The sequence below is a fragment of the Berghia stephanieae genome, chromosome 6 (assembly GCF_034508935.2).
Source record: "Berghia stephanieae isolate SIO BIC M18660-M18661 chromosome 6, UCSD_Bste_1.3, whole genome shotgun sequence".
Taxonomy (NCBI): Eukaryota; Metazoa; Mollusca; class Gastropoda; order Nudibranchia; family Aeolidiidae; genus Berghia; species Berghia stephanieae.
The window spans coordinates 22,539,200-22,563,058 of NC_088365.1; the positions used below are offsets into that span (position 1 = coordinate 22,539,200).

The following is a 23,859-nucleotide window of genomic DNA, read 5'->3' on the forward strand; positions in this document are numbered from 1 at the left end:
CGATATCGCTTGCTTTGGCACTCGGGAACACTTTAATTAATTAAATTGACTAATACTGATATATGTGGTCTGTTGTTGTAGTGAAAAGCAACGGAGTATTGTAATTAGTAGACGGTGATTATACGGTGACGATGACAACAACGATGATGATGATGATGACAACGATGGCGGAGTCTATGAGATGATAGTGATGTTGTTGTTGTTGTTGTTGTTGATGATGATGATGATGATGATGAGGAGGAGGAGGAGGATGATGAGGATGATGGTGATGATGATGATGATGATGATGATGATGATGATGATGATGATGATGACGAGAATGATGATGATGATGATGATGACGACAACGACGACGATGATGATGATGATGATGATGATGATGATGACGAGAATGATGATGATGATGATTATGATGATGATGATGAGAATGATGATGATGATGATGATGATTGTTAAAACTGGTGCTACACTGCGCCCAGTGTGGCGACTAGAGACTAACTTTGAAAATAGAACGCATTATACGCTTTTCATGATGTTGTAATACCAATTGGATTCAGAAGTCTGATGTCACGCCGCCCGGCAACGGCGGCCATCTTGGTTCTAAACAAAGAAAATCATTACTTTTTATTCTTCATGCTGGTTAGAACTTTTCATATGTCTTGTGATCAGAATGTGTAAAAGTCAAAACATGATCAAATTTATGGGGGGTTTTTTTTCCTCTGGAAACGCTTTTATGCTCGCCGGAGAAATAATTCATACGGCGTACGCCATTGTTCCGATAGTTTAGAGCCAGTGTTACTAAGTTACCATGCGTCATTAGAAAGGAAGTGACGTTACGACTGTTGAAGAGTATTGCCAATGACATATTCATCTAAGATGTCATATGAAAATTTTGTCCACGCACACCTTTATTTGGATCTCAAACTTTTTCAAAATTTCTTCGAATTTTCTTATGTCCTGAAAAGCGTTCTTTATTTTCCGATCACGTGATTACAGCATTACAGGAAAGAAAGGAAAAACGTAAGCATAATATTTATCTATATTGATGCTATACATTTAAGTAAAGTACTGACAGCTTCTTCTCACCAGATGAAATGTACCAACACCCAAAACTGGCTTCAACAGTCGTAACGTCACTTCCCTTGTAATGACGCATGGTAACTTAGTAACTGGTTCTAAACTATCGGAACAATGGCGGACGCCCTTGTGAAATAATTCTCCGACGAGCATAAAAGCGTATCCAGAGGAGAAAAAAACTCCATTATAAATCTGATCATGATTTGACTTTTACACATTCTGATCACAAGACATATGAAAAGTTATAGCCAGCATGAAGAATAAAAATTACCGATTTTCTTTGTTTAGAACCACGTTGTCGCCGTTGCTGGGCGACGTGACATCAGACTATTGAATCCACAGTGGAGTGGTCTCAAAGCAATAACGAAAAGCTATTGATGCTGTGCATTTGGCCAAAAACTCACACCATTTCGTCAGCTGGAGATAAGGTACCAACACACAAAACTATGTGTTACCTTACACGTTTACAGTCTGTGTGATAAGATTTAGTGAGAACTACTCATAAAAATGGTTGTCTAAAAACAACAACAAAGAGCTGAGTGACGTCAATTTCGTTCTGTCTATATCCACATACAAAACGAAGTCCTGAAAATTTCTTATTGGTCAAACCCAGTTAAACAGGACGCTATGAACATTTTGTCTGTCAGATCTTTTGTTACTATTTTTAGACATTAAGGGGATCTGGACAAGTGTGTATGAATGGTGCCAGACAAAGCAAGAAAGAAAAATACAGGAAAAAATCCATCCCAAAAAAATCAGTCTACCTGGACTGGAGATCGAACCCTAGACCTTCTGATTACAGGCTAGATGTGTGGGTACGTCTGATCGGTAATCAGAACGTCTGAGGTTCGATCCCCAGTCGAGATAGACTGATTTTTTGGGATGTTTTTTATTATTGTATTTTTCTTTCCGGCTTTGTCTGACACCTTTCATATACACTTGTTCAGATCTTTTGAGAAGTTACCACCCTAGCGGTAGTCTAAAAATAGTAACAAAAGTTCTGACAGACAAAAGGTTCAAAGCGTCAAACCCAATAAGAAATTTTCAGGACTTCGTTATGTATTTGGATATAGACAGAACGAAATTGTCCGGCTTTGTCTGACACCTTTCATACAAACGTGTTCAGGTCTTTATCTTTCACCAGTGCCTGCTCCATGTGCTCAAGGTCATTGGTCACAGTGGAATATGTGCTCAAAGTGACCCATATAGTGAAAAGCGTTCACAGTTTTTGAAATATCTAACATCACGATTGGTCATTTCGTTCAGCTTGATACATGGGTATGTTTACAACGTTCATAAACAAAGCAGCGTGTTTACATCTCTGAAGAAATATCCAATCGTTGGACAGCAACAAATCATGTAATTGATGATTTGGCTGGACGAAAACATGAAAAAAGATCGTTCCCATTTGATAACTTCTCATTAACCCCCCCCCCCCCCCCATAACAGTCTATAAACTTAAAGGTTCTAAAGTTTTGTCTGGTGGGCAGTTCATGTGATTATTATACTTAAATGCATAGTCTCTATAAACAAAACGATTACTTTTGTTCCTCTTCGGGCCTTGAGGCACATAAGGCATCCACCAGACATCTCCATTTTTTTGCGATCGGATGCTTTTGCGGTGGCTGTATTCCAGGACAGGCCTGCTTCCTTTAATTCTTTTGTAATAGGTGACAACAAATTATTTCCTTAATATTTTAACTCACACAATAGATAGATCTCACAACAGAGATTAATACGCCCAAGCAGAGAAAAGTGTAGGCTGATTATAACATCGCCAAGTTGTCGTGAAGACAGGAGAAATACCATTTGGTGATGCTAGCTGCTATGCTTTAAATTAAATACTCACCAGTTCTGACCGCTAAACACAATATCAAAGGGATAATTGACGCCACTTCATCCATTCTATCCGGTATTATGAATAAAACTCAGAGTAGAAGAATAAAGAAAATAACACTTGAGAGTTGAATGTGTACTCACCTGTTCTTATCGGTTCTGGCTGGCAAAAAAAAAATGATATATATATATCCCTATGGTCAGAACTGATCACCTCTACGGCTGGCAATAATTATTAGTGGTGTGACGTCCACCGCTTCTTGTTATCTATATCGCTCATATTGACAACCGTAATACAGTCAGATGAATGAATAGTATGTACTCTATGGTGTTTCGAATTCTTGTATGTAGGTACTCAATACGACAGCTTGTATTTTATATCATCCTTACAGCCAGGTGTGTTTTGATGTAGATATATTATAGGGTTTTATCTACGTGTGCTAGATATATTATGTATGAGTACACACATACACGCGCGCGTTTTCGTGGAGGTTGCGTGTGTATGCAGGAGAGGCGTGCAGGGCTACATTTACCTGGCATTATCATTCTGAGCAGTCTTACCTTTCTGTGCAATCTCCTTACCTGTGATTTTAGCTCACATGAGAGTTTTTTTGAATTCACAGAAGCTTTAACTGAAGTGAGTAATAAGGGGATTCACAAAGAGCGACAAACGTATTGGGTTTTCACACGCATCTTCTCTCCAACGCTTTACGATTTGTCTACCGTCATTCACTTCGTGCAGCTGTTGTATAAAAGATAAAATACTTCAACTCTCTGACAGTCAGTAGTAGGTCTGTTGTACTAATATTACATAGTAGACCGGGGCGAGTGTGTGTGTGTGTGTGTGTGTGTGAGAGAGAGAGAGAGAGAGAGAGAGAGAGAGAGAGAGAGAGAGTGCGAGAGCCACACATATGCACACACACGCGCGCACATACACTCACACAGGGAGAGAGAGAGAGAGGAGAGAGAGAGAAAAGAGAGAAAGTGTGTGTGTGTGTGTGTGTGAGAGAGAGAGAGAGAGAGAGAGAGAGAGAGAGAGAGTTTTAGAGCTACAGACAGACACACACACATGCGCACATACACGCACACACACACACACACATACGGAGAGAGAGAGAGAGAGAGAGAGAGAGAGAGAGAGAGAGAGAGAGAGATAGTATGTGGACATTTATTTTATCGATAGATATTTGAATGACGAGTTTTCTGGCCAATTTTTTAAAAACAATGTATATGTGTGCGGGTGTGTATGTATGTGTGTGTGTATAAGGGGGGGGGGGGGGTTGTTTTGTTCCTTCGACTTCCCAACAGCAACTGGATATTGGATCTGTTCGATCTGGTGGAAAGTATTCTACGGTGGAATGGCGTTATATCCAAAGGATAACAAAAATTGCCTACGTCCGGATACAGAAACCTAGATATATATTCGGTGTTACCGACGCTGTTCACAGCAAGATACTCATTTTACACCTGAGTACGGGGAGAGAATGTGAGTAAAGTGTTTTTTCCAACACTCAACCATGCGCCAGCCAGAGAGGGAATCGAACCCTGGACATTCCAACCCGAAGGCGAGTGTCATACCACTAGACCACATAGCCACACATATTCTGCTCTGACTCGTCCTCATACGCCATCCTCCCAATAGTTTCAATTCAAGTCAAGACGGTATTTAGGCCTTTCTGGACAATAATCATAATAATATTTCTCTTAATAATAAACTACAACAACAATGCTACTACTACTACTACTACTACTACTACTACTACTACTACTACTACTACTACTACTACTACTACTACTACTACTTCTACTGCAATAACAACAACAACTACTACTACTACTACTTCTACTACTACTACTACTACTACTACTACTACTACTACTACTACTTCTACTGCAATAACAACAACAACAACTACTACTACTACTACTACTTCTACTACTACTACTACTACTACTACTACTACTACTACTACTACTACTACTACTACTACTATTAAAACTACTCTCACAATTACTATGTACTACTTTATTATACCATCCTAAAGAACAAAGTGAAAATTAATTTGATATCAATAATGCATCGATATCCTTGACACTATTCAACATCGATATTCTTTTGATATATTATTTGTATTCAACATGGCTGCCTTCTTCTTTCTGGATTTGAGTCTTCAAAGATGAAACTTCAATTAGGCGTTGATAGAGGCATGTGACAATCTTTGCTCAAGTTGTCCACTTCGGTGTGAATATTCACAATGATGGGTAATACATTTTATTGCTAGTTATTTTACTCTTTATTTAAATTATAGATAAGTCAACTCTTTATTTTTACTAACCGACAACCCAATTCTTCCTTCCTTCTCATTTTCCAGCTTCGTCTGCTGCCACAACAACGGTTGTCAACAGTGCCATATTTTCATTTTCCTTTCCATTTATTTACTCGATAATTATTTGTTGTGTTTACCGCTGATATGAAGTCAGTTGGATTAAACATCATGTTTATCACCGAATTATAGCTGTTTTACTGAGCAAGAAATAAAGATCGAAGTGGCAATTCGGACTCAGTCTCACTCAGTCTGAATAATCTTCCGTTACTATTCGGACTCCAATGAGCGTGCGCATACAGAGGAGAGGACGTACACAAGGTGGGCAGTAGGCAGAGGGTGGATCTGATAAAGAAATAGAAAAAGTTCAGAAGAAAGAAAAAGTTCAGAAGAAATTCTGTTTTGCCCATACACCTGTCTGGGGATAATCAAAATTCGTTATTCCCAGACATATATTTGAAACTCCGCTCCTTTAAACAATTATCCACATTCCAGAATATGGAATGTTTCCAAAATGCACATAGAAATAAGGAAAGTTAATAAAATATCTATAAAAACATAAAAGGCGAAACATAAAATTAACCAACATTAAATCAGTTGTTACTACATATACACAATATGCGTCGACCTCGAAGTGGGTGTCATGGCCGAATGGTTTAGTCGTCTGCCCTGGAAGTTTTACCAGAGTCGACGTTGTATGTTCGAATCCTGGTTCCGCCACTTTTATTTTATTTTTTTAAATTCCGTCTTCTGTTTTTTGTTGTTTTTAAAAAAAAATTCCGTCTTCTTTTCTTTTTTTCTTTTTTTAAATTTTTTTTTTTTTTTGTGCGAGTCTATTCTTTTCTCCTTATTTTTGACCTTTTGTTCTGTTTCTGAGCATGAATTTCTTAAAATTGTTTTTTGTTTTTTTTTAAATTATTGATTGTTTTTTCTCCTCTATCTGACCATTTGGTCGCTCTCTGAATATTTCTGTTTGTTTGCTTTTTATATATTTATTCTTTTTAGACACTTTTTGAGATCGGAGTGGGGACGAATATGACAATTTTCTAGAAACTAGAAAGGAACTAAGAGAGTGAGAGAGAGAGAGAGAGAGAGAGAGAGTTTTTAAAAAATCCAGGTGTCTGGGGATAACGAATTTTCATTATCCCCAGACAGGTGTCTGGGGATAATGACAGCCTTGCCCATATCACATTGACCCAGCTCATACTCCTACTTTTGACTGTAGAAGGATTGTTGCCTGTCTCACAATATCACTATGTTTTTTCTTTGTCCTGATTTTATTTGGACATCGTGTTATGTTGTTAGAAAAGCTTTTCATTTATCCTTTCATTTATGTCACAGTTACTTTGACTGACTTTAGTTCTTTTCTTTTTAATTTCTATCTGGATTTCCAATTGGTCAACGATTTTGTCTTTCTCGTCAAATATAGTGGTTTTATACTACCCACTGGTAGTTACTAAAATCGCAATTTTGATTTGCATTAATTTTATGTAATTATCAATAATTAAAATATTTTTTTTAAAACAACAAATAAACTATACTGCCACGGGAGACTATTCAGAATTAATTAAATATTGCTGTCGGCTTTGAACCCCTTTTAAATTCCTTGAGCGGGTTTAGTAAGTTATAAAAGCTCACATTAAAAATATTTCGAAATCTAAATCATGCTCTGTAGCCTTATGATCATTTTTATTTCAAATTTCACAGACATGAATGATCTTGATAAGGTGGAATTTGTGTATGACGATGCTGACAAACATGTTGTTGAGTTAGCGGGTAAGTACTCAGGTTTTTGCCAACCAGCTATTGATTCACTTTTTATATTTCAGAAAACTGATCATAATTTCTTCAGCTTTAAGGGTGGATTTGGGTCTTTTCTAAAACAATTTAATTACCTATATTGGGCGGTTTTAATCAATCTGTATTGTCATTTTAGGTTAAAAAAATTTTTTTTGTGAAAAATATAAATTATCTGTACCCATTTTCTGATCTAATTTGGGGGTCTGGCATAAAAAAATATAACAATCTTGTGGCAAACGTTCCACAAAAACGGATGAAGGAATGATCTCCATATTCTTCCCTCTTATCAACATTGTGCCATAGTGTGCCACCATAGAGACATACTACATTATCTCTGTGATAACTGTGGACATTTTCAGACAATTTCATTGAATAGATTCTGAAAAACGTTTGACACAGTATCCAATACCATTAGAAAAATAACATATTGAGAAAATAGCAAAATAGCTTTCCATTTTTCACACTTTTCTTACTACCTGTACCCTTTTCAACTGTGTTTTTCGTGCCTTTATAGTCTATTTTAAGAAGTTGGACTTCTAAGATAATAAACTATATCGTTTTCCCCCAAAATCTCAAAATCAATTAATCGGGCTCACTACTTTATGAAATGAATACTTGTGTAACATTTATATATTAAAAGTTTTGTGACAGTGATGTCAAGACATACATTCCAAAGACACATTCAAATCCTATTATTTGTATTATTTGTTTCTATTTGGATATAGAATTGTACAGCTACACCGAGGATGTGGATTTTGTCTCAAATCAGTTATCATATGAGGAGTTGTCCCGAGCTCATGGTAAAACTTTTATAAGATAGCAGTTTGACTCTAGCAAGACCTTTTGTTTATATTTAACCACTATGTGTTGCAAAACTACGCTTCTACATCCATCACAAAAAAAAAAGACAAAAAAAAAATTAAAGTAGCAATGACTATCCCGCACAAATCTTTGGGCCTCTTTTCCGCTTACGAAGTGCCCGAATTCGCGTCAAAATATGGGACGAAGCCGTTTCGTATATGCTATTTTAAAAAATTAATTACGACACTGTTTATTAATGAATATGAACTGAAAGTTGGCATACAGTTAGAAAAAAGGTCATTTTAGATTATGTCAAGCGACAAAACTCGTGCGATTACCAGAAGACTGTTAAAAATAGATTTTTACTCTTTGGAGTAAAATATTTCTAAAACTACCGGGTGTGGAGGTTTTGTCGCTGACAAGGTAATACATGAACATTTCTTCTTTTTGGTTGTAAAATTTCATATGAATATGACGAGTACTTTTCCCGTATTTTACAAAACACCATCCTAATTTGCTCTTCAAGTTTCACACTTATTACGCAAGATACAACCAAAGGTCGAAAAAGCGTCCCATATTTTCGCGTTTTTTTCCTCTTTGCGGGTCATCCAAATAAATGACACATTTGAAACTGCATAATTTGTTTATTTATGAATGGATTTTCAAAATTCAAAAACATTTTTACTCAGTGGAGATAGGCCTTTGATTTTAGACAAAAATTTTCCTCAAAAAGAGAAAAAAACATTTTTCATAGTCATTGCTAATTAAAGTCACTGAAAGAAATCTATGTTTGAAAATGGTAAAGAAATTTGAGTATGAATGTCTTGAATATGAAACGAATTATGGAAACAAAAGAATTATTTGTCATTCAACGCTAATCACTCATGTATTTAAGTTTAAGGCTTATCTTAGTCAACGCAGTTGCTAAAGTGTAAATAGATTTCACAGTATACATGCTGAAAGAGAATGTGATCGAAATTTCTTCTTAAAGTGACAATGTTTACAAATGTATTCAATACTTGCCTTACTCTTGGCACCATCTAATATACTAAAGAATTACTCATTTACATAAACTCTAAAACGGATAATATATGTTTATGGAGTGATAGTTTTTTATATATATATATATAATATTATTGATTTCATTCTGTTGAGATATTAATGTCTCCTATGTCTGTTTCCAATTAATTGTGCACATAGGTTTTGAGAAATGGACCACTTTATCGATGTCGGACAAGATCAAATTTGTAGTCAGCCTTCAAGATGACTTGGAAGTGATAGAGAAAGAGAAAAGAATGAAAGCTGTACAGGCTTTGCTCTACTTAGCACAAGGTAACTCTATCATTTTGTCATTTTAAACAAGGGTTTAAGCATATATCTTTGCTTTTTGATTGTCATTGCTGTCGTTATTATTTGTTCTTTCAATCATTCCCCCTAGAGATAAATGGTATCCTTAAACTTGCATAAATATTAATTTTTTTTCATGAAATGATAATATTCCTTTCAACTTTTCAATCAGTAATTATCAATTTAATTTTTTTTTCTCTCCTATTTTGCCCTTGAATGATTATTATTCTTTATTGATTGGCATCATGTGTTAAAAGTTTTTAAAAAATCATTTTATCAATTTTATATTTATATATTTATGTAACTTTGAGGGATACATTCATTTCCAGCTACAAGTTAACCTATGGTATTTGCTTTTAGCTTGTAACGCTCCATTAAAAAAAAAATTAATAAAATTTTTATCAATTGCTTTGATTCCTGTTAGCCAGTACAATCTTTTGAAAAATATTTTTTTCTTCTTTTTATTTCTGGTAGGTTTGTTAAATTATGTATACTAGAATTTTAAAATCCATTTACTATGAATGGCTAATCCTTAGGTGTGTATGGCGAATGTCGTTCACAAGACCACATGCAAGACGTGACCAGACAGAATGTGTTGCTGTTTTTGGAATTGGGTATTTACACATCTATTGTACAGCTCCTGACCATGGAAGTTGAGTAAGAAACCTTATTTAGATATTGTATACAGTGTAGGACTCTAGGTCACTTATAAAAAAAACTTTCTCGAAAAGAAAGGATGAGAATAGGAACACACGTCTGTGTCTCAATTGCTGCCTTTTTATTTCCACTGAAGTAAAAATAACATTTTTCACAGCCTATCACCAGTACCAAGAACTGATCATTGTAATGGACTTTACATTCCTACACATACATATTCACACTCAGACAAATAAACATATACACACACACACACACACACACACATATATATATATATATATATATATATATATATATATATATATATATATATATATATATTATATATATATATATATATATAAACACACAGAGTACAGTGTGTTCAATGAGCCTTAAACTACTAAAGAACTATTTTTCCTGCCAGGGGTTGTTTATTATATCTGTGCTCTACTTTATTATTAGTTTTAGAAATGATGTTAGATCGTTACGCATAGTGGTGATGTGTTTACCTACTCTACTATTACAAAGTGGTAGACTAAAGAAGAGAATTAATTAAATAATTAGTCGTGCAAAGCAATCAGTTTTGAAAGTTGTGCTTCTCATCATCCAAGATAAGGTACTAGATTTTGTTGATCAGTTTCTTGTCCACATTGGGTACCTTTGAACCAGAAAGTAGTTCATTGAAATTATAGTGGAGACGCTTTTGTTTTCATTTTTATTTATGCCGTGGTTTTAAAGCTCTGAACTGCACAGTTGTATCAATCCAACATATGTTTATTTACTAATCGTTCACTCAAATCGATATATGTTTTTATGGAGATACTGTCAAACCATTGCAAAATATTGTCCATATCAACAATGTTAAGTCAACCTAAAAATTGCATTTGGTCCTCAGTCCTGTAAAGTATGTACATGTCGGTCGTATCTTAAACGGGCATTAAAAATAGTTTTAAAAAGAAATGATATATACGTCACATTCTTTTCCTCTCTCACCCCACCCTCATCATTCTATTTTGTTATTGAAGGAATAGCACATCAGCTTTGTTAGCCCTGAGAAAACCTGCTGTGGCCATCTCAGACAGCAAGGAGTTGAGGTGAGTTTATCATTGTGTCTCTCATTATCATCATCATCATTGTCAATCATCATGGTGTATGTGGTGAAGCAGTACACTTTCTTTGCTTCTAACAAATTTAATTAATGCCGAGCATTGTCAGTGATCAGATAGAAGATATTAGAGATTTTAAAACTCTGGCCCTGCTATTTTGTTTTACCTCATTCAACTTTGGTGGGAAAGATCACCTTGCTGATGGTAGTAAAATATATTTTGATAGTGCTTGTAATTATAAGGTGATTTGAACTGTAAGAAATTGAAATTTGTTTCTTTCTTGCCTGCTATGGGCGAATGAATGAAGATTGCGAAGCATTTTGATGTAGTAAAACTGGAAATGTGCAATATAAATTTAAAACATTTATTCATTTCTTCATCACCTTCGTTTATTAGCTCATCACAAGTTGTTAGCTGTTTTATATGATTAATGGTTAAAACAAAAATTGTCAATTTTTGTACCAAAGACCAAGAATGGAACATGATTTAGTCAGAGTGTGAGTTATATTGTTGCCAATTCTCGTTATATCTTTGCTATGCTTTTAAAATTTTTTTTTGGGACAATCTTAATTTAATAGATCTTGGCAGGATTCTCAACTTTTGTTTTTACTTGATTCGTTTTATTATTATTTTAAGTAATGTTTATCTATAATATGACTATTTATAGTATTTTTCAAGATTTGTTAATGGCATATTTCTATTGGACTTCAGTTTAAAGACTTGCAGTTCTTAATGTACAATTTAAGCCGGTTTATTGGGATGACTCAGTTCCCGACAAATCATCCCAATTAAGTGGCAGTCAAGAAATTGAGCACCTTAATCTATCTCTAACAATAATAGCCTAATCTAACTGCACAAAACAATTAATGAATATGCCACTCATAACGGTTGCAAAAGTAAGCAACATATTAAGAATGCATATTCTACCCATTTGTCTCATTGAACAAACAAACCATTTGGCAGTGACAACCTTGAACAAAGTCATTACTCGTTACCCATTTCACCATTGGTCAGTTTACTTGCAAACCTAGCATCGTGGCCATCTTTTCCTGACTATGGCAGTTGCCGACCTGACAAGGAATATTGGTAAATTCTATTATTCACATCTCAGTGATGACTATGACGAATGGTTTGACTACCTGATTGGCTGTCCTGATAGACACTAACAGGGGATTCAGGTAAATTTTATTGCTCACACCTCTGTGATGAACGGCTTGACCACACACCTAGTTGACTGTCCCGTTAGACTAATTTGCATTTTATAGGGATGGTTATTGTCAAATTTCATCCCCATTAAGCAATGGGGCGTCCCGATTAAGTGTCTGAAAATTAGAAAGTTTTTACATAGAAAAAATTCCATCCCCAAAGAATTGTCCCAATTAAGCGCGTCCCCAATACCAGCTTGGATGGTATTATTATTCTATTGAACAAGATGAGAATAATAGCTTTTTGTGCTTTTGGCTTCTGAGAAAAAAATTCTGATGTTTTAAAATTATATCCTGTTATACTGGCATTGTGTGTTGGTAGCTCATAACCATCAACGTCATGGAACAACAAATTTTCTACACCTAAAGTTACATATCATAATTTATTTTAAATTTCACAATGTTGCATCTTTCTGTATGTCATCACGTAGCTTTTTTATCCATATTGGATGCGCTTTTCTTTGCTACACTTTTTAAACCCTGCAGACAATAAATATTAAATTATATTTTTCATTTTGTCATATGGTGATTTTGAAATATTTTTTTTTGAAAATATATTTTCAGGTTATTGCTTAACATTCTGTATATCATGGTAGAGACAACAAGAAGTTGTGACGTGGACAAACCAACAGATCCAGTTGTTGAGCAACTTGTAGAACAAAGGGAATCATTTAAGCAGGACCTCAGTGAGAAAATATTAATTTAAGCATTTACTAGTGAAAAAGTGGATCGAAAATTTAAATTAATTAATACAATTTTAACTTAATGGGCAAGGTAAATTGTTTTGAAAAATTGTTAAATAGCAATCTCTCAAATGTATTTGAATATTTTCATAAAACACATTCTAAAATACAGTGTTTTTATGGAGGAGCATGGATTGTTTGAAAAAATGTTGAATTTCGACATCAACTTATAATGTGTGTGTATTAACTGCAATTTAGAGAAAAGAGGCATTAAAATACTGGTTTTATAATTGAGATTAATGTTTTTGGGTATCTTGAAATTCAATGTATGTTTCGCTTTAAATATTCAAATCTTAAGAAAAAAGCATATCTCTATATATCCTCTCATGTCCATATTCGTTTTCTCTATTAAATATGATTTTCAATTTATACTTTTGATATATAAACAATTTTAACTTTCGTTTCAAAGCATATATATGTATATAATTTTAGAACAAAACAGCGAAGGTTTTTTGTTTATGTTTTTTTTCTTTTCTTAACCTGTCCTTATGTGTTGATATTATCTTGACATTTTCATTTCTTTCCTGTTTTTAAGTCCAACCAGTTTTTGGTGAAGACCCGCTATCAGTCTTGTTGTTTACAATGGTGACCCGATTCTGTAGTGGAAGTGCCCCACATTATCCCATGAAGAAAGTTTTGTTGCTCTTGTGGAAAGTCGTCTTGGTGAGTATCTTGTACATGACACTTTTCTTCTGATTTGTTTTTTTTTATGGTAGTTAAAAGTATTGATGAGAAATTACAAAAAGCTGTTGATGCAAAATTAAACAAGAGTTATATTGACTTTGAAAAAGTACAAATTGTAGGGTAAATAGAGAAAATTGACCTCTATGTGAACATATCATGTTAATTAATATCACCTCAATCTTAGCTTGCTCCATTTGACAGACTTTATTTTCTAAAAAGTTGAAAACTTTGTCTTATTTACTTAATGCTTATTATTAAAATAATTTTCAGCTCATTTTGTCCATAAATGAAATTTCAGGGGTTTGTTTATGGTAGGCTTGATGTTGGTTCTCATATTTACTCTGAAAATATTGCAATTGCTTTATAAATGAAGCTCTCTTAATGATTTTAAAATTCATTTATCTGTCGCCATTTTGGGGTAGTAAATCAGCAATTCTTGAAAAGGGTAGTATAGGCAAAATCTCTTCTTTGAAAAAAAAATGTTTTACAGGTTCTTCTTGCCTAGTTTTCTTCAATGATTTATTTATAGTTCCTCGATTTTTAAAGTTAAAAGTAGACGCAATAAAAAACATGGTATGATTATAAAATTGAAATGTTGTGGATGGAACATTGCTCTCGCCTTATGGTCTGAAATTAATCCAACATATTTCAGTCTTGTTTTTAAAATGCAATAGTTATATGTTTTATTGATTTGATTTAGATCGAAAAAAAAAAAAAAAATTACCAGAGAATAAACTTACTGTCCCCAGTAGTTTTATGTTTTATTGATTTGATTTAGATTTTAAAAAAATAAATTACCAGTAAAATAAAATAACTGTTGTCCGCCATTTTGTCAAAAGAATTTATTGTTACTTGTAGGTTTGTCATCTCTCTATATTGTCCTTTTCAGCTCACAATGGGTGGCCTCAGAGGATTAGACACCAAAAAGAACGAGGTTCGATCCACCCATGAACTTCCAGGCCTGACAGAGAACATGTACACAGTGTGTGAAACCATGCGGCCTGCCTCACCGCCTGCCTCCGCTGCTGACTTGATAGAACACCAGGTGCCCAGGAGAGGAGTGAGGGCTGGCAAAAGGGTAAGCTTTGGAGTACTGGGGTTATTTTTGTTTTTAATTTTGGTCTCTGTCAATGACTTGTCAACATCCTTGGTATGTGCCAGCAGTATGTATGGTGTATGGTTGTGATCTTCTCATTTCCTACCTTAGCTAGCTAGTTGTAGTAGTTGGCTTGATACATTCACACCTCTTTTATGCAGTATTTATTGTACACTGTATGTGAAAACAAGGGTTTGATGGAAAAAAAAGTTCTGCTCTTTTATATGATTTCACATTTTTCAGTTAACAACATAAAATGATAATATAAGGTACATTTACAAAACTGTGAATGAGAGGAATATGTAAAAATAAGCGATAAATTAAAAAAACAAAAAACAAAATGTAATTGGTCATTTTTGTTCAGTTTTGTTTAATGTCAAAATTATAATTACCTGAAAAGCATGAGGAATTTACTGCTTTTTGTTTTTGTTTTTTTATTCAAATACAAATATTTTTCTTTTGTTCTGTTCCCTTTTTTTCTTCTTTTGAAGGCATTTTTCTTTCTTTCTTTAAAAAAAAATTATTTGGACAATGAGTTATTGTACGCCAAAGCAGTTTTGTAAATTATCAGTTTTGTTCCAATGAATTTTTCACTCATATAGTGTTGGAGGTTGTAAAGACCATACAGTGAATAAGTTCCATTCCTTATTTTAAATTTCTAAAAAAGGAGCAAAACTTTAGTAGTCTTGCTGTTCTACCTTTTGTTATGTGTGGGGAACACGTGAAACTTGGTTTAGTATTTAATTAGTTTTAACTATCTTCTTTTGCATTCACATTATAGACCCATTTTTACCACTCTACCTTTTTCGTTCATTTAGATTTTGTACATTTAGTATTGTTATTACATCGGACCACCATTACACAGTTGGCAGGACAGAGGTTGAATTCTCATTGTGCCCTAAGTATGATTGAATGCGATTAGTTATTATTTAGGTTAATCAGGTGATTTTCATTTTTCCTTGTTGAAATCAAGGTCTCGTTGAATGCCAGGTTGAGGGTATTGTGATTGCAGTAATTAAACTCACCAGAACCACAATGTGAAATTGTTGGGACTGAATTCAGACCAGGCTATCATCATCATTTATTAAAATTGAATCATGAATAATAGATTCAGTTTGTTGCACAATGACAATGACAATGCATCTTTTTGCGGTTTAAGAATTTGTGACAAGTTGCAGGTCATCTTAAGAGTTAGTAGAACTTTTGCTTCGTAACCAAAGGGAATGGGATCAGTCCCGGATGTAATTGAGTTTTTTTTTCCAGACTGTCTGTCCACCCAGGAGTGATGGGTAGCTGGGTCTATGAAATCTGGCAAATAGTACTTTGTGATTGGCAGCATCCTATCGAAAGGGTAGCAAGCAATTATTACTGTCCATTTAATGCTACAGAAACTGATGATAAACAAGTCTTTTTTCCGTATGACTCTTATTTTTTAAAAATAAAATATTTCCTTCCAAAACAGTTATTAAAGAGCAGCAATTAAGAACAATTATCTTTTAAAGTAAGACCAAAAACATCATAATGATCATGAGATATGTAGTACATTATCTCTATTTTAAAATCATCTCCTACGATGAATGATGATATTTATACACAAGAAATGTCAGCATGAAATCGGTAAATTTTCATTTGACATAATTTTTCAAGAGTAGACATCATTAGTTAACTCAGTGAGTGATATTTTTAAAAAAGTTAATCAATCATATAACTTGAGGATACAGTTGTAAAAAAATGATATACGTGTTAAGGATTTTTTTTTTTTGTATGGAACTAGGAATGAAGAGAAATCAAGGGATTTTTGTCCTTAACTAAGTTGTCTTGTCATTCTCTGGCAAATTATAGTTATAGAATCAGTCATTTTTAATTTCTCAGCTGTTGAAAAATATAACCTGTGACAATCTTGAGGCTGTTATGCTATCCTTTTAAAAGGATGTGCCCAATTAACATCACAGCTTAGCATTGACGATACTGACAGTAAAACTCATTTTTGTCTTATTATCAGTGGAAACAAAGAACTGAAAAGGTAATGATGATCAAGTCAATATCCTTAAACTTGGGTGTTCTAAACATCATATTATACCGTTTGAATATTAACACAGGGTGTCTGAGCTTCAAGAAAATTTTCTATGCCTTTTAATCGGAACAATTGGGAATTATCTTATTGAATTTAACATTTTACATTTCTTACAATCGTGCCCCAATTAATTTTCTTATATATATATATATATATATATAATATATATATATATATATATATATATATATATATATATATATATAAACATTTGAAAGATAATTAAGATAGTTTGACTAATTTATATATATATATTATATTTTTTTCTTTAAATTATTATTTTTTATCTTTTTGTTCTAAAAGGGCACATGCTGCTTTTGATAATTGATATTACAATGATTATAACAATCAGTGAAAGAAATTTTAAACATTGGAGACTTATTTTATGGAAATAAATGGTTGTTTCAGCCACAAAATAGTAACTTTTATTTATCCATATGACTAAATTAAAATGTATTAAAAATAATATATATTTTTTTTAAACGTTCTAAACTTAAAAGTCCTTACATTTTGATGCTAATCATTAATTCTAAGAATTTTCTAAATGCCTACAACCAACCATAATCTTTTCTTTGGTAAAGTGAAAGCATTATTGTGTCATTTAATAACCCTAATTAAATAAGGCAACTTTTATTGCAGAATAGCCAAACATAGATGAGTGAGGTACAATAACATTCGTAAAAAATTTCATAAGAAGGAAATAATGAAAATAATTTTGTAATTTTGTTGTGAAAACATCGTGAATACGATGTTGATTCTTTGTCATTTAACATAAATACAGAACGTCATCCATTTTACCTGGTCTTAACTCCAGACCTAAAGTTTTCACCAAGAGATGATGATGAATTACAATGTTACTGCTATCCGAATGAATACAGTAAGATTAAAATTAAACCCCACCTAGTTCAAAATTTTCTTTAAAAAAAAATTAAATACTTATATATATATTATTGGAAATATAAAGATGGTTGTCTGTTACCATTACTAACAGAAGTACTGAACATATGAAAAAAAGCATTCAGACTCTAATAACAAGTAAAAAAATATTATCTCTTATTTACTCTCTCTCTCTCTCTCTCTCTCTCTCTCTCTCTCTCTCTCTCTCTCTCTCTCTCCCCCTCCCTCTCTCCCTCCCTCTCTCTCTCTCTCTCACTCACTCACTCCAATCCCTCTCTCTCTCTGCCTCCTTTCTACTCTTTCTTTCAAATACCCATCCCTTTGCTTATTCGTAAACACTGCAGTGCGAAAGAAAAAAAACTCTTAGTGACAAACAAACACATTTACATGATTTCCTGGTGTAACCTTGTTCAGTCTTCAATGAGAGCTGAGCAATAATAAAGTACCTTCTGGGTGAGTGTTTCATTTGATCCAATGAGTTTGATTGAAATTCAAAATTTTATGATGATCTTATAGTCTTATTCCATCAATGCATTGACATGTTTTATTTATGCGATACTAGCAAAAATGTTGAATCTGTGATTGTAACTCAAGACAAAAGTTTAATCGCAAATATTTGGCAAACAAGGGTCAAGATTCATAGAAGAAAAGCAAGAAAGCAAAAAAGACCAATTCCACTAAAAGTAGAGTCTAATACACTACAAGTTTATAAATAATGAAAATGTACTTGAGAGGACACCAATGGTATGTCAGACGGCTCAGCATTCCATCCTCAAATTGTAAAAATTGACTGATGCATTCATGTATAGTTTTAATGAATTGAGCACATCTCAAGAGACATTCAATGGCATCTACTTTTGGTTTTGTTAGTTGGGGTACATTTCCAAATCATCTGTGGTTCGATTGCTTTGGGGGGAAAAATAGATGTGACCCTTGCATCTGCATTTAACTGCATAAGGAATTTCATATGCGGCATCCTCTGCACATATTTCACCCTAACGAAAATGATGAGATGATGAAGATTAGAGTAAAAAGATCAAGATTCTTGCTAGTATTCAATGTTCCACAACCCACCCCGACTGTCCCTAACACTGGTCCCCACAGTCCCTAATTAATTCAAACACATCCCTTAGATTGCGGCCCTCTGTAGTCCCTGGACTAAATATAAACCGCCCCTTTTGGTTACATATTGTTTTTCGACCTACCTTTTGACCTTTCAGCATTCTTTCTATCGTACTGTCACTCCATTTCAAGTCCAGGCCATCCCATGATTCCTTATCCATTTATTTATTATTCATTTTGTCTTTTTCTAGTCTTGGCACTTTGATGGCTTTTATTAGCTGCAGTCTCTTTTCATAAAAAAAAAAAAAATATATATTTTATGTTTTGTCATTATTATTATTATTATTTTTATTATTATTATTATTATTATTATTACTATGATTATTGTTATTATTATATTATTTATTATTATTTATTATTATTATTATTTATTATTATTATCATTATTATTGTTAGTTTTATTATTTTCATTTTATTGATTTTGTATGATTGATATTCATCACTTTATAAAATTCACCATGTATTGTATCTATGTGTCGTATGTCGTGTCATTTTGCATGGTGTCTCTCGTCTTCCAATTATTGTTGTGTTGTAGTGTCACAGTCTTCAATTGTGAATTGCCTTGTGCACTGTTTTTAAGAATCATTTTGTTCTTACATAACCCATTGCTTCTCAACGCACCTGATTGCGCCTCTAAAATCCAACACAATGCTTCTCAATGCAACCAAATACGCCCGCTAAGGCTATGGACCAGGCTCAGTATTTGGAAGCTCATTTTAGGAAGGAGAACACCTTTAGTGGGTTTTTAGCCAGTATCCCAGATGTAAAGGAATAGTGAAACTAGCTCTTTACCGTTTCTAAACACTAGTTAGTATTGCAAGCTGAACTATGATTTTTTGAAGTGAGGTGAATTTTTTCACTCAAATCTATTTGAAACTTGAAAGATGGCATTTTATTTTTCAAAATTCTTTGGTCTTTGAAAGTGCTTTAGATTAAACTGCAGCCGATAATGTTGATTCAGGTGGCAAGATTTCACTAATTTATCTGATTTTTTAAAAGGAAAATACAATTTAAAGTAATCAAAAACATTCAAAATTGGTATTTTTATATATTTTTTGATTTTATTATTTTTTTCCAATCTTGTACTTATCACAAACATGCATGTCAAATATCAAATTAATGGAAATTCCTTTCTTTATTTGATAATATCCTATTAATCGGTTCCGACATTGTAAATATTTTTGTGAAATAAAGTCAGTATTTCATAAGATTATCCCGTGGCTTGGTAGTTCAGTGTTAAAAGGGAAAAATTTTCTTGAGAAGCAATGTGTAAATCCGGTATGATAGAGAAAAATATCTAGAAATATGATCTTAAGAAAAGCGCATCAGTTTATTTTCTTAATAATTTTTATATTTCAAAGAGCAGAAGATTTATGCATGCTTGCAATTTCTGAGAGCATAAGACATGAACTGTACGTTTTAAAACAGTCTCTCTGTGATTTAATTTGCTCGTAACTGAATATGATAATAAGACATGCCAAACAACATTTGATAGATTCGCAGCTTATAAAGAGAAATATGAGTTAGCTGATATCATTAAATTGAATAAATTACTTCTTTTGCTGTAACACCAACAGAACCTGCTCAAGAACTTGCATAGTTTAACATAATTTTAAAAGGTATCCATAGTTTATCGACAGATTTTTTTCCAGTGAATTTTCAAAACTTTGAAAGAATGAGCAAGAGGCCTCATCAATGAGTAGCATTACGTTTTAAAGAGTGAGTTTGAATTCTGCTGGGAGGTTCATAATTTTTTAAAAGTCCAACATTTTTATGCTTTATTCTTCACTCTTTATTCTTCACTATCTCCATCATGACTCAATGGGTTTAGGCACTGAAATTATGTAACTATATCGATACAGAAATTAATTCCGAAAGACAGTGTAAAAGTAAAAGGAAATAATGAATTAATCAAGTACAACAACAATAAGAACAAAAAACAACAAAAATTAATTAATATAACAAATTGCAGGGTTCAATTTCGAAGTACTGTTTTGATGAAGTTTTGCTTGTACTTGTAGATATTTTATTGCAATATGGAATAAGATCACCAGCCACAAGCTACTATTATCAATATTTTTGTGTCTTTTTGCTTTTTTAGATGTAGTTTGATGTGCACACATTAGTTTTTTCGGGGGGGTTTTTTGTTGTTATTTTGTTGGGGTTTTTTAAATGGCGTAATAAATGGATTTTAATGGATAAGTAAATATTTATTTCATCCTTTTCATTTTATCAAATTCCTTCCCCTGTTTTTAAAACCTTTTAAGAAATTTATTTATTTAATGGGTTTTTGTTTTTTTTGATAATTTTTTTAAAGAATCAAAGAAAACAACACGAATGGCAATACCCCCCCCCCCCCTTTTTTTTTTTTTTGTGGATAGATCTATTGTTATTTGTTTACAACAGTATAGCCAAATTTCACAATTTTAGATTTTAATATTGATATAAATATAATCTTCAACAATAACAGGTTTGAATAAGCAGATTTATATTTATAAAGAGAATCATTTTTTTGATTGGTTATTGGATAGCATACTTGTCAAATGTTTCATTCATTTAACTGAAGGCATGATCTTACTGTTTTTGTAAAATGTGTATTTGACCAAAAAGTTTTTAGAGTCTCAAAACTAAATCTTGAAATTCCAACTTTTAAATGTTACCTATCTCCCGGGATAATGTTTGAGTTATAATTTAGAAACAAGATTTACTTGGAAGAGAATTAAGATCAAGACATTTTGTTTAAATATGTATAAGGGCTGTTATATGCCAATAAAATTAGCTCTGATGAAAAGAAGAGTGATTTTGATATTTACATAATATATAATTTTTTGTTCAATCAAGGTTAGATTCCTTTTTCCATTAGATTTGCAGTGCTTTAATCAGTCGACTAAATATTTTCCAATCTGATATATATTTATTATCAATGCATATTTACTGTTTTGTTTTGATTATACGCAATTTCATTATAATGTCATTCATAAAATGCAGTGTGTTTATTCACTGAATTGATAACTAGTACCACTACTATTGCTAATACTAATAGAATGAACTTTTTTCGATTGATGGAGCTGACAATATTCAAATGCCGTGTCTTCAATCGCAACCAAGAAATTCGCATAATTTGCTAATTTTAACAATTGACAAAATTTGGCTGCTTTGTACATCGCAAAATTGAAAACTTTTTTTTGCTTTTGATAGACTTTAGCAATCCAATGATATGAATTTAGACAGCCCTATTCCTGCTGTATTTTGAGATTGAATAATTGTTTTAATTGTTTCTTTTATGCTTTTCTGAAAAAACAAAATAATGACAGTATCATTTCATCAGTATTCTTGTCATTGTATGCTTATCTTTATATTTTTGTTGTTGATATATAACATTGTGTCATATTTATTTTTTCTCTCTCTCTTTCTCTCTCTTTCCTTCTATTTATCCCTCCCCAACCCCCTACTTCCTCCATCTTTCTACCTGATTTTTCTGTGTGCTGTTGTTGTGTTTAATCGACTTGTCTGTATCTATATTATCATCATCATCATCATTATTATTATTATTATTATTATTATTATTATTATTATTATTATTATTATTATTATTATTATTATCATTATTACTATCATTCATTTTTATTGTTTTCGTTTGTATTTACATTATACTTGCTTCTTGATATTTTATACTCTTGTTTGTCTTTTATCTTACAAAAATGATTTATACATATCTTTTTCGGTTTGTATTCAATTATTTATAATATTTGTTCATTTTGGTGTTCATTCTTGTGTTTGCGGATGGCCTGGAATCGTCCTTCACCCTTCACGACTCTATCTGCAATCTCTGAATCATATTCTTCCAATATATATAATTTTTACACGGATCTTCTTCATCGTGCTTAACAACATAAAACATTTTTTTGTCTCACTCTTGTAACGTTTCACATGTTACCATGGCTTTCTCTGACTTACCTATATCTGGATTCATGGAATGCTCATAAATCCGATATCTTTCCCATGTTTTATTCAATTTGTTCTCCTTTCCTGTTTCCATTGCTCTATATCTTTTTTTTTTTTTTTTTTCCGGTCTGTCTATTCTGTCTCTCTCATTCTTTTCCACAATTAAAAAAAACAAAAACTCTTGGTCCAAAACAATATTTGCCACCTTGCGACTCTCCGACTCTCCCCGATTTTACCCCATATTCTGACAACTGACCGCTCCCACCCCTCCCTACCGCTGGTTCCTTCCACAACTCTTCCCCCCCCCCCCCCCCCCCTCCTACCCCCTTGCCTTAAAAACAACTTGGTGGGATCAAATCGATCGATACTATAAATAGAGTTTGGTTAAACAGAGTAGTCTGGATGACTCATTCGAGGCTGGGCTGAACCGGGATGAAGACGATGACATGATGGATGGGCTCAAGTCCAACAGCGATGATGACTCGCCCCCCACACCACCACGTCCTGCCACCCCTACCGTGATTCAGAGGGCATTGCCATGGAAACCAAAAGTCAGGTGTGTATGGTTTCCTTTATTTGGTAAGAATGGAGATATACAATACCTAATACAAGCTAAATTAGGCCACTAGTGTGACCTTTGTTGCCCTGTCACAGTGATAAAAAAAACAACAAATGATCTGCATTAGTATGATATAAAGTACAGGATGTCAATTTTAAAATAAACATAAATTACTCATCGAATTCAAACTTAAGGTGATCTAATTCCTTATCAACACAGTTCTTAAAAATGTTGACAGTTCTTTCAGTTCTTGAACAGGCGTGGAGAGAGTTCCAAATATCTACAGTTCTGAAAATTAAAGAGTGGGCACGTATTGAGGTCGAACACCGGTCTTTGAAAATTTGGAAGACCCTCAGTTCTTGTTGACGTCAAAACCACATATTTGAAGAACTCCCTGGAATCAAAGTTGTCAATCTTGTGTACGATCTTGTATATTTGAATTAGATCACCTCGAAGTCTTCTGTACTTTAAAGAAGGAAGGAAAGGCATTCTAATCTTTCCTTATAAGGCAGATAATGTAATTCAGCGACAGACTTCGTGGCCCTCCTTTGGACGTTCTTCACGGCTATGGGCTGTCTTTTATATATCAGGCTCCATATGC

At 33.2% G+C, this 23,859-nt stretch overlaps 2 protein-coding genes across 9 annotated transcripts in view; one reads left to right on the forward strand and one right to left on the reverse strand.

The window, feature by feature from the left end:
* Positions 1 to 3,561, reverse strand: part of LOC144975652 (uncharacterized) — a 44,690-nt gene extending 41,129 nt beyond the window's left edge. Inside the window, exon 1 of one of the 2 annotated variants that reach the window (XM_078919838.1) lies at positions 3,496 to 3,561. The gene's annotated coding sequence lies outside the window, so the exon portion shown is untranslated. Of the gene's footprint in view, positions 1 to 3,057; positions 3,290 to 3,495 lie in introns of those variants that run through there. The other variant, XM_078919837.1, reaches the window with a different exon arrangement.
* Positions 3,562 to 5,023: 1,462 nt separating this feature from the next.
* LOC144974680 (striatin-interacting protein 1 homolog) overlaps positions 5,024 to 23,859 on the forward strand; it is a 29,986-nt gene continuing 11,150 nt past the window's right edge. The window contains exons 1-11 of one of the 7 annotated variants that reach the window (XM_078917795.1): positions 5,024 to 5,175; positions 6,945 to 7,013; positions 7,763 to 7,837; positions 9,039 to 9,170; positions 9,722 to 9,842; positions 10,853 to 10,921; positions 12,703 to 12,824; positions 13,417 to 13,544; positions 14,455 to 14,643; positions 16,664 to 16,684; positions 23,092 to 23,255. In XM_078917795.1, coding sequence (XP_078773921.1) covers positions 5,169 to 5,175; positions 6,945 to 7,013; positions 7,763 to 7,837; positions 9,039 to 9,170; positions 9,722 to 9,842; positions 10,853 to 10,921; positions 12,703 to 12,824; positions 13,417 to 13,544; positions 14,455 to 14,643; positions 16,664 to 16,684; positions 23,092 to 23,255 — 1,097 coding nt within the window. In that variant the 5' untranslated portion in view covers positions 5,024 to 5,168. Of the gene's footprint in view, positions 5,176 to 5,870; positions 5,933 to 6,944; positions 7,014 to 7,762; positions 7,838 to 9,038; positions 9,171 to 9,721; positions 9,843 to 10,852; positions 10,922 to 12,702; positions 12,825 to 13,416; positions 13,545 to 14,454; positions 14,644 to 16,663; positions 16,685 to 23,076; positions 23,256 to 23,859 lie in introns of those variants that run through there. The other 6 variants (XM_078917794.1, XM_078917789.1, XM_078917790.1 and 3 more) reach the window with 6 other exon arrangements.